The 15719-nt window shown below is 33.9% G+C and overlaps 1 protein-coding gene across 1 annotated transcript; it reads right to left on the bottom strand.

Annotated features, from left to right (window-relative positions):
- Positions 1–13853: 13853 nt before the first annotated feature.
- Positions 13854–15269, bottom strand: LOC149820934 (uncharacterized). Its single transcript, XM_089983500.1, has 2 exons — positions 15000–15269; positions 13854–14171 (listed from the first exon to the last, which is right to left on the bottom strand). The coding sequence occupies exons 1-2, from the start codon at positions 15219–15221 to the stop codon at positions 14085–14087; spliced, it is 309 nt and encodes a 102-aa protein (XP_089839626.1). The 5' UTR covers positions 15222–15269; the 3' UTR covers positions 13854–14084.
- Positions 15270–15719: the final 450 nt, after the last annotated feature.

Below are 15719 nucleotides of genomic sequence, written 5' to 3'. Positions count from 1 at the left end.
AGAATGATCTTTAAAAATGTGCCATAGCTATGATCAATATCAATTCACTTATGGCTTTTCAACATCATTGAATTTTTCCTTTGCCGATCATATCGAGGATTTTTCTTCATCCTTTTGGTTGAACATCAGAAAAGCTTAAATTTTCTTCTTTCTTTGCAAAAGTTTTGTCCTTTTAGAGAAAATAGTGAAGGTAATATGAGGTAAATTTTTATAAAATAAAGATTTTGGGATCAATAACTATTTTGATAACAAATTGGCAAAATATTCTTGGAATCCTTGTTGAAAAAAATTACTTAAGGTCCAATTGACACATCTGTGGCTAAATTGAGCCCTGAAAAGACTCAATATTTGATAAAAGATCAACTCAAAAGTTGAGTTTTAAAAAGAAAGTCTGAGTCAGAACTTGAATCTCTGAAGGAGAACTTGAAAGTTTGAGTCGGAACTCGAATCGGTTCAACTAAGAACATCATTGGTTCATTTAAGAACAACATAGGTTCACTTAAGAACAATCATAGGTTTGTTTAAGAACAACATAGGTTCGCTTGGAACAACATCGATTCAATTGGGGCAACATCGGTTCGCTTAAGAACAACATTGGTTCAATTAAGAACATAGGTTTACTAGGAACAACATCGGTTTAACTAAGAACGACATAAGTTCAATTAAGAACAACATAGGTTCACTCGAGAACAACATTAGTTCGCTTGAGAACAATATAGATTCGCTTAGAACAACATCGGTTCGGCTAAGAACAACATAGGTTCAATTAAAAACAACATTGGTTCGGTTAAGAACAACATTGGTTCGGTTAGGAATAACATCGATTCAATTAAGAACAACATTGGTTCAGTTAAGAACAACATTAGTTCGATTAAGAACAACATTGGTTCGGTTAAGAACAACATCAGTTCAATTAAGAACAACATTGGTTCGGTTAAGAACAACATTGGTTTAATTAAGAACAACATCGGTTCAATTAAGAACAACATCGGTTCACTAGGAACAACATCGGTTCAACTAAGAACAACATTGGTTTAATTAAGAACAACATAGGTTCACTTAAGAACAACATAGGTTCGCTTGGGAACAACATAGGTTCGCTTGGAACAACATCGGTTCGGCTAAGAACAACATTGGTTCGGTTAAGAAAAACATTAGTTCGGTTAAGAACAACATCGGTTCAATTAAGAACAACATTGGTTTGATTAAGAATAACATCAGTTCAATTAAGAACAACATTGGTTCAATTAGAACAACATAGGTTCAATTAAGAACAATTATAGGTTTGTTTAAGAACAACATAGGTTCGCTTGGAACAACATCGATTCAATTGGGGCAACATCGGTTCGCTTAAGAACAACATTGGTTCATTTAAGAACATAGGTTCACTAGGAACAATATCGATTTAACTAAGAACAACATGGGTTCGCTCGAGAACAACATAGGTTCACTTGGGAACAACATAGGTTCGCTTGGAACAACATTGGTTCATCTAAGAACAACATTGATTCAATTAAGAACAACATTGGTTCGGTTAGGAATAACATCAATTCATTTAAGAACAACATTGGTTCTATTAAGAACAACATTGGTTCGATTAAGAACAATATAGGTTTGCTTGAAACAACATCGGTTCAGCTAAGAACAACATCAATTCAATTAAGAACAACATTGGTTCTATTAAGAACAACATTGGTTCGATTAAGAACAATATAGGTTCGCTTGGAACAACATCGGTTTAGCTAAGAACAACATCGGTTCAATTAAGAACAACATCGGTTCACTAGGAACAACATTGGTTCAACTAATAACAACATTGGTTCAATTAAGAACAACATATGTTCACTTAAGAATAACATAGGTTCGCTTGGGAACAATATAGGTTCGTTTGGAACAACATCGGTTCGGCTAAGAACAACATCGGTTCAATTAAGAACAACATTGGTTCGGTTAAGAATAACATTAGTTCGGTTAAGAACAACATCGATTAATATAAGAACAACATTGGTTCGATTAAGAATAACATCAGTTCAATTAAGAACAACATTGGTTTGATTAAGAACAACATTGGTTCAATTAAGAACAATATTTGTTCAATTAAGAACAATATAGGTTCACTTAAGAACAACATCAATTCAATTAAGAACAACATTGGTTCACTAGAAACGACAACAATTTTGAAAAAAAAGGGGCAGTACGAGGATTGGGTTTTTAGAAAGCACCAACACGAACACTGGATTTTGAAAAAGTACCAGTACGAGCCCTGGAGATATTTAAAGATTGTGATGGGAATTTTCAACTTGACCTTCATGATTGATTATCATAAATGACTGTCGAGGTCTCAAGATTTATCCCTTGTCCTGAATAGGTAATAAATTTGATGCAAATTAATGCAAATGGATGCGAATGAATGCAAAAAAATGCAAATAAATGCAAACAAATGCACATGAATGCAAATGGATGCAAATGATTAATGAAAGATTTTGTTTGATCCGCATATATGGATGCTAGATTACAGAAATGCAAAGAATCGGATGTTGATGAAGAGGGAAATGTAACAAGGGAATGCAACAAAAACACAGGGACTCAATGCATTACACAATAACGGATGGACGATAATGGGAAAGATAAGTAATAAATCTATTGAGATGCAGCATATTAATGAGATGCAGAAGGTGATTAGCAATAAAGAAGATGTAACTCAAAACTGAAATATAATTGATGCAGAATTAAAATGACTAAGCAAAGATAGCACAACAAAACAACATGCCAAAGAAAATAGTAACGGGAGACATATTGGGAATTTACAGTTAACAAGTGCGGTGGTAGGGGATGCAGAGGTATATATGAAGATGGGTTGATGCACTTGCAGATGATGTCGATGACAGATAAAAAAATGAACAAATACAAAGATGAGTATGCAACTGATATGTTGATGATGTAATGCGGATGGTATGCGATACAATTATAAGGACCTGATGGAGTGAATGTGATGCTTAACTGCAGCGATGTATCAAATAAAATAAGGAAAATAAATATTGATTCCATGAGGCAATCATAGGGGAATGAGGCAAAAACGAAAATGATGAATCTATGAAGCATAATAGAAGTGATGCTGATGTCGCTAATTCGAGTAATGGTGACTGCTACCATGTACAGAGAATCGTTATGCGTAAACTAATGAAGGAAATGTAATAAAGAGAATGTCGACCTCTTATAGCAAAAATACAAACCGATACTGCTATAGGCATATCAGTAGTGTATATCATGCATCGACGGAGAAGAAGCATAAACTGATATCATACAAAGAAAATCCAAGAGAAAGAAGAAGAGAAGAGCAAATTCACAGAAAAATGAAGAGGGAGAGGGGATAATTTCTTACCTTGACTGCTATTGCAGGGCTGATTTTCTTCAGTTGACCTAGAACAAAAGAAAAGAGAGGGAGAGAGAGGGAAAAGGAAGGAGAGGAAGAGGGGAAGGGAGAAGGCGAGAGATGGTCGATGGATCTGCTTGGTGCCCCTGCGTTGGTTTATAACGGGGGAGACTGTTATAGGTTTCTCAAAAGTGGTCCTTCATTTTTCTGAAATTTTTCAAATAGGGTGCTTCATTTACAAAGATTTCTCAAAAAAAAAAAAAACCTAAGATCTACTTTTCTGAAATTTGGCCTCCTTCATGCGATTTTTGAAAGAAGATCTAAAATATGAGAAGAATGCGAGGGATTTTAAAAGATGGGATTTAGATGAAGTTTTTAAAAGCCTTACAAAATTATTAAATTTGAAATCTTGAGGATTTTACAAAAAGAAAGGTTTTATGAAATAGAGGAATTGATTTTAAAAATTGGGTTTCAAAACAGATATGGATCCGAGATTTTGAGAAAAATATCGAGTTTGGATCTCGAAGTGAGAAAATGAAATGAGATTAGATCTGACAAAAATACCTGAGCCAATACAAAGAATTGATTTTTGAAAAATAGAAGATCCAGACTCAAAATTGGATTCGAATATCTGATCTGGATCCGAGATTAGGTCATATATGGAAAATGAAATTGGATTTTGGATCTTCAATAAGAAAATGAATCCGAAAAATGAATAGAAATTAACCTAATAGTGGTTATGGGTAAAAAGGAAATTTTTGAAATTTTTGAAAATTTGGGGTGTTCACAGATGCCCCTCTTTGCTGCTAAGTTGGTTGAAAGCCGAGCTTAGTAGCAAAGAAAATACACCAAATTTTAAAACAAAAATGCCATAATTAGAAAATCTGAACTGAGTGTGGAAGAATTGTTTTATGAAAATTATTCTCAGGTTAGCACCTTATCCTGAATGACTTGGAAAAAGACGAAATCCTCGAAAATGAGATAATTGAATAAAAGAAAATGAAGAAATCGTGATGGGGCTTTTGAATGAAGATCCCAAAACTGTAACAAAGAGATTTTGATGAAGTCTCATGGCTGAGACAAAATAAGCTTTTGGAAATATTCAGGTTTAGCCCTTAACCTGGATGGGACGAGAAATATCTCAAAAATCTGAGATTTCAGGTTTAACCCTTACCTAAATAGGAAAGAAATACCTCAAAAGCTGAGGTTCAGGTTTAACCCTTACCTGAATGAGAAAGGAATACCTTAAAAGTTGAGGTTCCGGTTTAACCCTTACCTGAATGGGAAAGAAACATATGGATTCTTTGTCAAAATGGGGAAACCATGATGGGACATTTCTGAAGAATACCTCATGGGACGATGCTCAGGTATAATCCTTACCTGAATGGATATGAAAAAATTGGGTTCCTCGTCAGAATGGGGAAACCATGATGGGACTGAAAGAAATACCCCATCAGAATGAGACTCAGGTTTAACCCTTACCTGAATGAGAAAGAAATACCTCAAAAGCCGAGGTTCAGGTTTAATCCCTTAACCTGAAGGGGAAAGAAAATGGTGTTGCTGGAGCAAATTTTTAAAAAATGAATAAGGCAACTCTTTTTTAAGACGAAAACCATGCTAGGTTGCATCAAGATAGACATTGAGTATTTATTTTATTTTTGAATAGCCAGAAAATTTTGCCAATAAGATAAAATTGTAGTTGATTCAAATGTTTGAAAATGTGCATATATGTGCAAAAGATATTTCCTCTTTTACCTAGAGTATTTCCTCCAGCGAGGTTAACTCCATGGATTTAAGAGTAAAAATCAAATTTTAACGCTGATGATTTTATTCAAGGAAGCTATCCATTTTCTTGATATAAAAAGAAAAGAAATATTCTCAATTTCATAAAAGCAAGTAGTGAAAAGATATTGATAAAAGAATTTTGCATAAGAAAAGATGATTCTTTGCAATTTTGGCAATTGATATCTGAGATATACTTTTTGCACTTTCTCAGACATAAAAATAAATTCTTTTGTTGGGGTTTGACGAGAATTTCATCACATCAACCTTCAACTTGGAGATGCTCTAATTTTTCCTAGAAGAACACTTCATACTCCTTCAACTTGGAGATAATCAGAGTCTTCCTTGTCCCTAGAAATTGATAAAGATGTCTCTTTGGATTGAAATCTTTTGATAGTATGAATTAAATATCTTTTAGGGTTGGTCAGGAGGTTCATTGCATCGGCCTTCAACTTGGCGATGATCTGAACTTTTTTTGGAAGGATACGTCACACACTTGTAAACACCCCAATTTTTTCAAAATTCTCAAAAATTATCCTTTTGCCCCTGGCCCCCAACTTCTGAGCAATTGGGTAAATTTCTAGTCAATTCTCAGATTCAGTTCCTGGTTGAAGATCCAAAATCCAAATTCAGTTTCCATATCTGACCCAATTTCAGATCCAGATCAAATATCCAAATCCAATTCTGAGCCCGATTATCCAATTTTTAATTCAAAATCTAAAAATACAAAAACAATTTTCTTAATGGCTCAAACATTTCATCCAGTATTCATTTGGATTCACTCATTTCATTTCCTAAATTTTGAGATCCAAACTCGAATGTTTTACCAAAAAACTTGGATCCAGATCCATTTTGAAACTCAATTTCTGAAATTTAATCATGTATTTTCACAAAATCTTCTTTTGTAAAAACCTTAATTTTCAAAATGAATATCTTACAAAATTTCTTGAAAATCTCATCTGGATCATATCTTTTAAATCCCGCATATTTCCTTCATACTTTTAGGTCTTTTTCCTCAAAAATATAAAAGAAAAAATTTAAGAAAAAGCAAGCTTTAGCCTTTTGAAAATCTTCATAACTTAGAGCCTTCTTTTTGAAAATTTTTAAAACATGGAAGAACCCATTTTGAAAAATTTCTAATGGCTCCTTCCTATATAAACAAACATCGAGATCCATTTTTCTCATCCGTCTTCACCCCAGCATCCTCTCGATCCGTTCTCACCCTTCCACCTCGCGTACCCCTTTCTCCCTTTTTCCCTTCTCCTCTTCCTTTCTCTCTTTTTCTTCTTCTTTTTCTTTCTCCTCTGTATTTCTCTGGTTTTCTCTCCAAATTGGCTGAAGGAGGTCGACCCTACATCACATAGCCAAGGTAAGAACCCCTTCCTTCTTCTCTCTTTTAAATGTCATTTTCTTGGTTTTTCCCTGTTCTTACTCCATTTAAGCATCCATTGTAATGTCAATCTGCATACAACAACATTGACTTACATGTTGCAATATTACTGGAATTTTTATATTCCAACATCTTTTTAGTTTTCGTAATCTACTTCTAAATTACCTGGGTTTGCATATGCTTGAACGTTTGTTCATGCTCAATACTCCCATGTATTCATAGCTTGTTTTTTTCATTTTGATTTTCAATTTACCTTTGATTCCTATGTTTACATCTGATTGTCTGTTTGCACTCGATTTCCTGTTTTGATAGCCTTTGATTGTATTTTGTTCACTGTATTTCGTTCATTTTTATTGCATTGTGCTTCATTATCCACTGCATTTCTGATTGCTTATGTTCATTTCACAGTTTACCTTTTGCTTCAGTGTTTCATTTTGATTTACCTACGACATTTATTTCAATGTCATTTAGATCCATGTTTTCCTTTTTGGTCTAGTGCATTCCTTTTTGTTTCATCATTTTTGTACATTGCAAACTCATCACCCGTGTGCGCCAATTCAGCATATTGCTCGTGTTTTCTTTCGGTTTCCCTTTTGATTGTATTTTGTTCCCTGCAATTCCATTTGACATTAATCACATCATATGCATTTGATGATCTTTCCTCATCTTACTTTTGCATTTCTGCAATGAATTATTGCTGTATATGGCTTAATTCGTGTTGATAATATATATTCTGCATCTTATTTGGCATATGGTTCATCAGACTTCTGGTTTAAATGCCCCTCTGTTTCATCCAATTTCTGTTATACTGCATAACTGCACTTGTTCATCATGTCTTACATCTTCATCCATGTGATCCAATTTGGTTTTATTCAGCATTTCATTTCTTTGTACTCCACATCCGTATGTTTTGCATTTTTTTCTTAGTATTTTCCACCTTTTTGCAGAATCGTTTCTATACTATATCTCTTTTCTTGGTATTGCAATTACACGTCACCTGTCATTTGATTTCATCCAGCATCCTCCACTAATTCATCGCACGACACCTTCATTCACCCTCGTATCTTGCTCCCACCATGTTCCACCCACTATAAACCATTGTATTCTGCATGCATCCTCCATGTATATTATAGCTCTTCTTCGTTACCTACTTCACTTGCATGGCATTAGCAGCATTGCAATATCATATTGACATCCACTGAGTTTCTATTTTTTTTCTTTTCGATTCAGAGGTTTTATTGGAACCATAATTACCATCATCCTGCATCATCGTATTTGTTTCAGCATTACTACTGCAAGTTTTCCTGTATTTGTTCCTTAGCATCATGTGCTAATCATCCATGGTTGTTGACTTATTATAGTTGTGTCGCCAGTTAAGTACTATGCATGACTGCACTATGTTTTGTGCATCAGTCTTTTGATGGTCATATGTTGCTAGATCCAAGGCCATAAACATGTTTATTGCCTGATGATAAATAAAAATAAAAAATAAAAAGAAAGAAAGAATACAAATGGTTTAATTTGACTTTAATTGCTCAAGAGTCGATTCTAGTTCGAGCTGCACTAATGAAATAAACAGTCCATAGGCCACAGAACTAGGGTTGAGTTGGAATGCCCAGACTCCAAATCAGTTGATATTGTGTTGGGATTTTAGATCCTCCCTAACTTTGTTTTGAATCAGGAAGGATTGGCTGATTCCCCTGGTTCAGACCATGAAAAAAATCAGGTCGCAGCCCACATAATTCAATGAGGCTCTTTATGACAGTTAATGTTGTTGTAAACTCATTTTTTTATTGAGTTTCGGTTGGTTCGATAATGAACCAGGTCAAACTATGTCCCCAATATCTGAAATTATTTTGCACTAGGGATAATAGTAAAGACAAAAAGCAGTTTCTATGAGGAGTTTTGTGCTTCCTCACAAATATGGACACTCCGATGTGTTTGATGCTTGCACGAAGAGTGTGAAACGTGGTTGAGTCTGATTTGTTTGAATTCAGCTGTCTGAAGCGGCTGAGTTGGTGTGACCCTGTTATGTGCTTTTAGTGGTTTTCATCTTCCAAGATATCTATTATGGATGTTGCTTCCTTTGATAGCCTTCAGCAATATCCATTTGTTGCATGGTTTGCACTAAGAAATTATTGATCATATGCAGGGGAAGCTATACTTATCAGTTGAATTATTTTTTTTACCAATCAAATTCATGTCAATTGGAGAGGATTTACATGGTTTCCTCACAGAGTGAAGCATTGATTTCACCAGGAGCAAGAAATAGAAATTTAGAATTAGCCATGTTGAATATGAATTTAGAGATCAGTAGAGGCAGCATTGCCAGGGAACTTTTGTGAGTCATCTTAAATCACCACTCAGAAAGAGTGTTTTTTAATGCTACCATCATCTTCCTTCATCCCTTCGAGTTCATTTCCCAGGTGATGTTGGAGTTATGTAATTGTCAACAAATGTGCTTGAAGTAAGTGCCTAGTGAATTGGAAAATTTGGATGCTCAGTAATGTTTTTGCACACTTCTACACTAGCACCTCTGCACTCGAACTTCTGCATATCGCACCTGCCACAATATAAGCTGCAGGTTACCCCTCTGCATCTGTAACCACATCAGTTCAGCAGCATCCTGTGCAAACGCATGCTCAACAACAGCCCCTAAATCAGCATCTTCCTCATCAGATGCCAGTACCAAATCCCTTTCCTCCCCAGTAGTTGTGGCCACATCATCCTCCAATGCAGCCCTGCAACACTGTTGCATCTGCACATGCACAACACCTTCACCAGTTGTACCCTGCATCATCACTTGCCTTTGCACCATCACCAGTTCCTTTGGCTACACCCTGCACTATGCTTCACTCCCTGCAACACTGTTGCACCTGCATATGCACAACACATTCACTTGATGTACCATGCATCATCACCTATCTATCAGCCACCACCTACCTTCCTCACTGCACCTACTGCACTAATTCCTCGCTGCACATCTTACATTGCACTAATCACCTGCTGCACCTCTATGCTTCCAGCCACACCCTTGCGCACCACCTACTGGATCTTCACACCATATTTCACCTGCACCAAGCATGGCACCAACATCTTGTTTCATCGACATTTTATATATAGCTATGGGTGAAATTCATACTTGTATCTGAACCATTTATGACATTTGATAAAAGTCCAATCATCCAATCTATGGATTTGAATCATCACTCTTTGGCTGGTGCATGGCCTGTGAGTTTGACCAAGTTGATAGGGTTGTCCCTAAAGCTCTCATAGAATGAACTTTATTGATGATTCACTTTCATAATATAAAAGTGGTTTGACTTACATTAGAGTTAGTTTAGCAGTGTAGCTCTCATATCTCAGCATATATGCATCTCCCTGCTTATGTATATACATGAACCTATGTGCCCCCTTCATTAGCATAAGGATAGCTCTTTGAATATTCATTTCTTCATTAGAATAGGCATAATCATATGCATGACTAGTTTTAACATGACATTTTCCATTTTCTTCTATATTTTGCATTTCATTACCCTGTGCTAACTCATTTTTGCAAGGAAATCATAGAAGACTTTGATTTCTCTTTTTAGAATAAGAATTTTAATATTTCAATTTTAATTTAAGACTGTAATAATTTGATATTAATGAGAATTTCTACTTTTCAGCTTAGAATAGAATGTATGAGCATATAGTTCTCATAATTGCTTTTGTGACATCTCATTTTATTTTTATTTCAAAAATTCACAATGGTGAAACATGAATGGCACGTGCACCTTTCTAATAAGAGGTAAATAACCCTAAGTAAATTATTCACATTTATGGCCATAGTCAAAATGTGAACAATACTTAGGATTTTTATCTTTTATGGAATAACATTTGATTTTCATCATATTTTTTTAAATATTCTTTTGTTCCTCTATCAGAATTTAAGATGTAAATTAATTTAAGATATATTTGTAGCCATAGTCATGGATATATTAAAGGTTAATTTTATTGTAAATCCTATAATGGCACAAAAATTTATTTTATTCTTTATTAGAATTTAAATATAGATTAGATTATAATATGTTTGTGACCATAGTCATGAATGTATTATGATTCAATCTTATTTCAATGCTACTAAAAAATAAAATTTGCTTTTAAATTCCAATCTTTAAATAAATTTTAAAAGCATTCATCATTCATGATAGAATTGCATTCTTTATCAAATTATCTTCAAAATTCCAAGTGATTTTTGAAATAAATCTTCAAAAACATAGTTTTCACTTCTAAAATTCAAAATCATTTTTAAACTTCCATTTATAAATTCAGATTTATCCTTATATTCTAAAAACCATTCAGTTTTAGATTTTATTTCTAATTTTTCAATTTTCAATTCTCATTTCTGAATTTCACATTTTAACTCCGAATTTTATTCAAAATCATTATTTCCATTTCAAAATTTTGAATTTTATTTCAAAATCCTGAGTTTTAATTCAACTCTAAATCAAAGTTTTGAAATTCACTTTGAGATTCCAAATCAAATTTTGAGATTTACTTTGAATTTCTAAATCAATCTTCAAATTCAATTCTGATTTCATACACCAAGTCAAATTTCAAAATTAATTCAATGTTTCAATTTCAAAGTTCAATTCAACTTTCAAATTTCATTCTGATTTCAGATTCTAAATCCTAATTTCAATTTCGAAATCCAATTTCGAAGTTTATTTTCAAGATTCTAAATTTTCAATTTCTAAATTCATTCTTAAGTTCCAATTTCAATTTTAATTTCACATTTCAAATTCTAATTTCAAATTCCAAATTCATTTTCAATTTCAAAGTTAAACTTCAATTCCAAAACCAATTCAAAATTCTAATTTCCAATTCCATTTCTAAGTTCAAATTCTAATTTTAAAATCAATTCCAAATCTCAAATTCAATTTTCAAGTTCCAACTTAAAAATTTAGTCTGTTATTTTCCAATTTCCCTCTCTTACAATTCCATTTTCAATTCAAATTTTAATTTCAGAAACTCTCAAAATCAAAATTCCATTTCAATCTTTGATCTCAATTATGATTTCAACTTCCGAATTTCAAAATTTTCTTTTCAAATCTCAAATTCATTTCAGATCCAAGTTTGGATTTAAAATTTCAAAACTTCTAAATCAAGTTCAATTTCTAAATCACTTCTTCAAGGATATTTACAAACTTATTTCAAAGTCACTTGAAAAGTCTAAAGTTTCTGAAGCATTTCTCAAAAGCATACATCTTGGCATTTTCATAAGCACAAGCTTGATTCGATGTGCATTTAGGATTTCAGAATAATCACTTAGACAAATTTAGGCAAAGCAAAAGGCATTGCGCCAGGAATGGTTGAACCTTGTACTAATGAGCGAATCCCGTCTGTCCATTTTTCCCATAAATTTTAAAAAATGGAGGCGAGTAATTTTTCAATATCTTTTTGAAATAAAGGTCAAGTGAGACCTTGCAAAAGAGTTTCCTTCTTTTTTCTCTTTCTCTCTCTTTCTTTCTTTCTCCCCTTCAAAAAGGGAAAAAGGCTGAAAGGAAAAGAGGAAAAGGACAATTTTTGCAACGATCACAACACTCCTTCAACTTGGAGATAATCTGAACCTTCTTTATCCCCAGGGGTCTAACTTGCATATCAGTCCTCAACTTGACGATAATTGAGAAAGCCCTTTTACAGATAATCAATTATACTTGTTTTATTGAGAATTTTGAATGAATTATTTATTGCTCAGAATATTTCTACTGCTTTCTTGTCAGAAGAATCATCTTTTTAGAAATGCACCATAGCTATGATCAATATCAATTCGCTTCTGACTTTTCAAAATCATTGAACATTTCTTTACTAATCATATCAAGGATATTTTTTTTATCCTTTTGGTTGATCAATAGGGAAAAGGTTTTGAATTTTGCTCTTTTTCTTAGCAAGCTTCACCTTTTAGGAAAGAATACTAGAGATAATCTTGAGGTGATTCTTTTGTGTAATAAAATATTGGAATCAACAATTGTTTTGGCAAATTGGCAAAATGTTCGAGAATCCCTTGTGAAGCAATTACTCAATATTAATTTTGATGGGACCTTGGGCTGAAAATTTAGAAAGAATAATATGAAAATTATATTTTGGAAATCCCGACTAATAAAACAGGATTTTGAAATCCCGACCAGTGAAAGTACTGGATTTTGGTAATCCTGACCAGTTGTAGAAACTGGATTTTGAAATCCCGACTAGGTTAAAGCTAGATTTTGATAATCCCGACCAGTAAAAATACTGGATTTTGGTAATCCCGACCAGTGAAAATACTAGATTTTGGTAATCCTGACCAGTGAAAAAAGTGGATTTTAAAACCTCGACCAGTTGTATAAACTGAATTTTTGAAATCCCGACTAGGTTAAAGCTAGATTTTGATGATCCCAACCAGTGAAATTACTGGATTTTGGTAATCCCAACCAGTGAAAATACTGGATTTTAAAATCCCGACCAGTTGTATAAACTGGATCTTAAAATCCTGACCAGTGAAAACACTGGATTTTGAAATCCCGACCAGTGAAAATACTGAATTTTAAAATCCTGACCAGTGAAAATACTGGATTTTGAAACTCGATCAGTGAAAACACTAGATTTTGAAATCTTGACTAGTGAAAACACTGGATTTTGAAATCCCGACTAGTGAAAACACTGGATTTTGAATTCTCGACCAGTGAAAATACTGGATTTTAAAATCCCAACCAGTGAAAACACTGGATTTTGAAACCCGACTAGTGAAAACACTGAATTTTAAAATCCTGACCAGTTAAAACATTGAATTTTGAAATTCTGAATAGTTGTATAAACTGGATTTTGAAATCTTGACTAGTGAAAACATTGAATTTTGAAATCTCGACTAGGTTAAAGCTAGATTTAGATAATCTCGACCAATGAAAATACTGGATTTTGGTAGTCCCGACCAGTGAAAATACTGGATTTTGAAATCCTGACCAGTTGTATAACACTACAACAAAGCAGTAGCTTAGCGACGACCACATTCCGTCGCTAATCCGTCGCTAACGATGTTAGCGACGGATTAGCGACAACGCGGCGACAGTATGCTTACGTCGCGAATATTTCGACGCTAACTGGCGACAGAATAATTCCGTCGCTAATTGCGACGGAATAACGAGCGCTATATTCCGTCGCCAATCCGCCAGTACTAAACGGCGACCACGGCGTGGCGACGGATTTAATTCCGTCGCTAAGCCGTCGCTAGATTAATATGAATAGCGACGGAATCATCCGTCGCTAATCCGTCGCAAAAACGGAAAAAAATAAAAAAAAATTTATTTAAAAATTAATTACCGAGAACTGTACAATTTATATTTCCTGTACAATTTATATTTCCTGTAAATAAAAAACAAACCACACAAAAAAATTCATATAACAAGTATCTATAATAATTAATCGTTCCACCTTAAAACTAAGAAGTTTAATTATATATTTACAATTCAACAATTACAATTAGGAAAAATAAAAAAAATAGAACTTCTTCAACACAGTCCTCTAATCATCGCCAAGATTTTGTGCGTCTTCTTGTTCATTGTCTTTATCTGTCCCTTCAGCTCCACTACCCTGATTATCGCTAGCAGCCTACACAAGAAAAAAACAGTAAGTATTGATAAACAAAAATATAATGAAATAAATTACACACTATATGTGATTCTATCATGTGCTCATGTGTGATCTAAGGCAATAAAAAAACTCTATATGTGATTCTATCATGCTCATATGTGTGCTAAGGCAGTCAAAAAATTGAATATGTGATTATAGCATGTTCATATGTGTTCTAAGGCATATAAAAAAACTCTATATGTGATTCTACCATGCTCAGATGTGCTTTAAGGCAGGCAAAAAACTATATATGTGATTCGATCATGCTCGTATGTGTGCTAAGGCAGTAAAAAAATTGAATATGTGAATATAGCATGCTCATATGTGCTCTAAGGCAGGCAAAGCCAAAAATTTTATATGTGATTCTATCATAAATGATATATAACATGTTCATATGTGTTCTAAGGCAGTTAAAAAACTCTATATGTTATTATAGCATGTTCATATGTGTGCTAAGGCAGTCAAAAAACAGAATATGTGATTATAATATGCTCATATGTGTTCTTAGGCAGTAAAAAAACTGAATATGTGATTATAGCATGCTTATGTGTTCTAATGCAATCAAAAAACTTTATATGTGATTCTATCATGCTCATATGTGCTCTAAGACAGACAAAAAGTTAAATATATATATATATATATGTGATTCTATCATGCTCATATGTGTGCTAAGGCAGTAAAAAAATTGAATATGTGATTATAGCATGTTCATATGTGTTCTAAGGCATCTAGAAAAACTCTATATGTGATTCTACCATGCTCAGATGTGCTTTAAGACAGTCAAAAAAACTATATATGTGATTATACCTGAGAGGGACCTGGAATCGAAGATCCCCTATCCTGAACAGCGGCCTTGATCTCATTTCGGAGAAAGGGGGCGACGGTGTATTGGAAGTAGTTATTCAGTGATTCATTAATGATCTCGCGTACATCATCACCGGAAAGAATAGTCGGCTGCTTGGAGCTTATGTCGGCGCAAGAAGTTGGTGAGCCGTAACTGGAAGAACCAATAACTGGTGAAGTGTTCATATTACTCCCAAACCCGAACACGCGACCTTTTTTGGGTTCACCTACTGCAGTCACCCATGCTGTAGGATCAAATGATGGATGCTGAGTAGCGTCTTCGCCATATCGCTCTACCATTTGTTGCTCATATGCCTCCTACAAAATAATGTTTAAAGTATTCATTAATAATTAATGATAACATTATGATGACTTGCATATATATTGCAATGATTATTAATAGAATTAATACATACCGTTGTCGTTCTCGCCTTCTCTGATACGAAGACTCCCGTGGTCTTCCGTTTATGTGTTTCTACAAACACATCCTTATATGGTACACTGCCTCCTTTTTCTGCTTTCTGCGAAGTTAAATGACAAAAGATTTAGTACACAAATTTGCAACAATACTTATAAAATTAATATTATATATTGATGAGTTACCATTTTCTTTAGGTGGCTCCCAAATGTCTTAGATCCACCTGTGTGTAGATGGGCTTCGGGCATCTTCGATCGATTTTGTGA

The sequence above is a fragment of the Nuphar pumila genome, chromosome 12, assembly GCF_984573655.1.
Source record: "Nuphar pumila chromosome 12, dmNupPumi1.hap1.1, whole genome shotgun sequence".
Lineage (NCBI taxonomy): Eukaryota > Viridiplantae > Streptophyta > Magnoliopsida > Nymphaeales > Nymphaeaceae > Nuphar > Nuphar pumila.
Note: the sequence above shows the minus strand (reverse complement) of the source record. Positions and strands in the feature narration are given on the sequence as shown.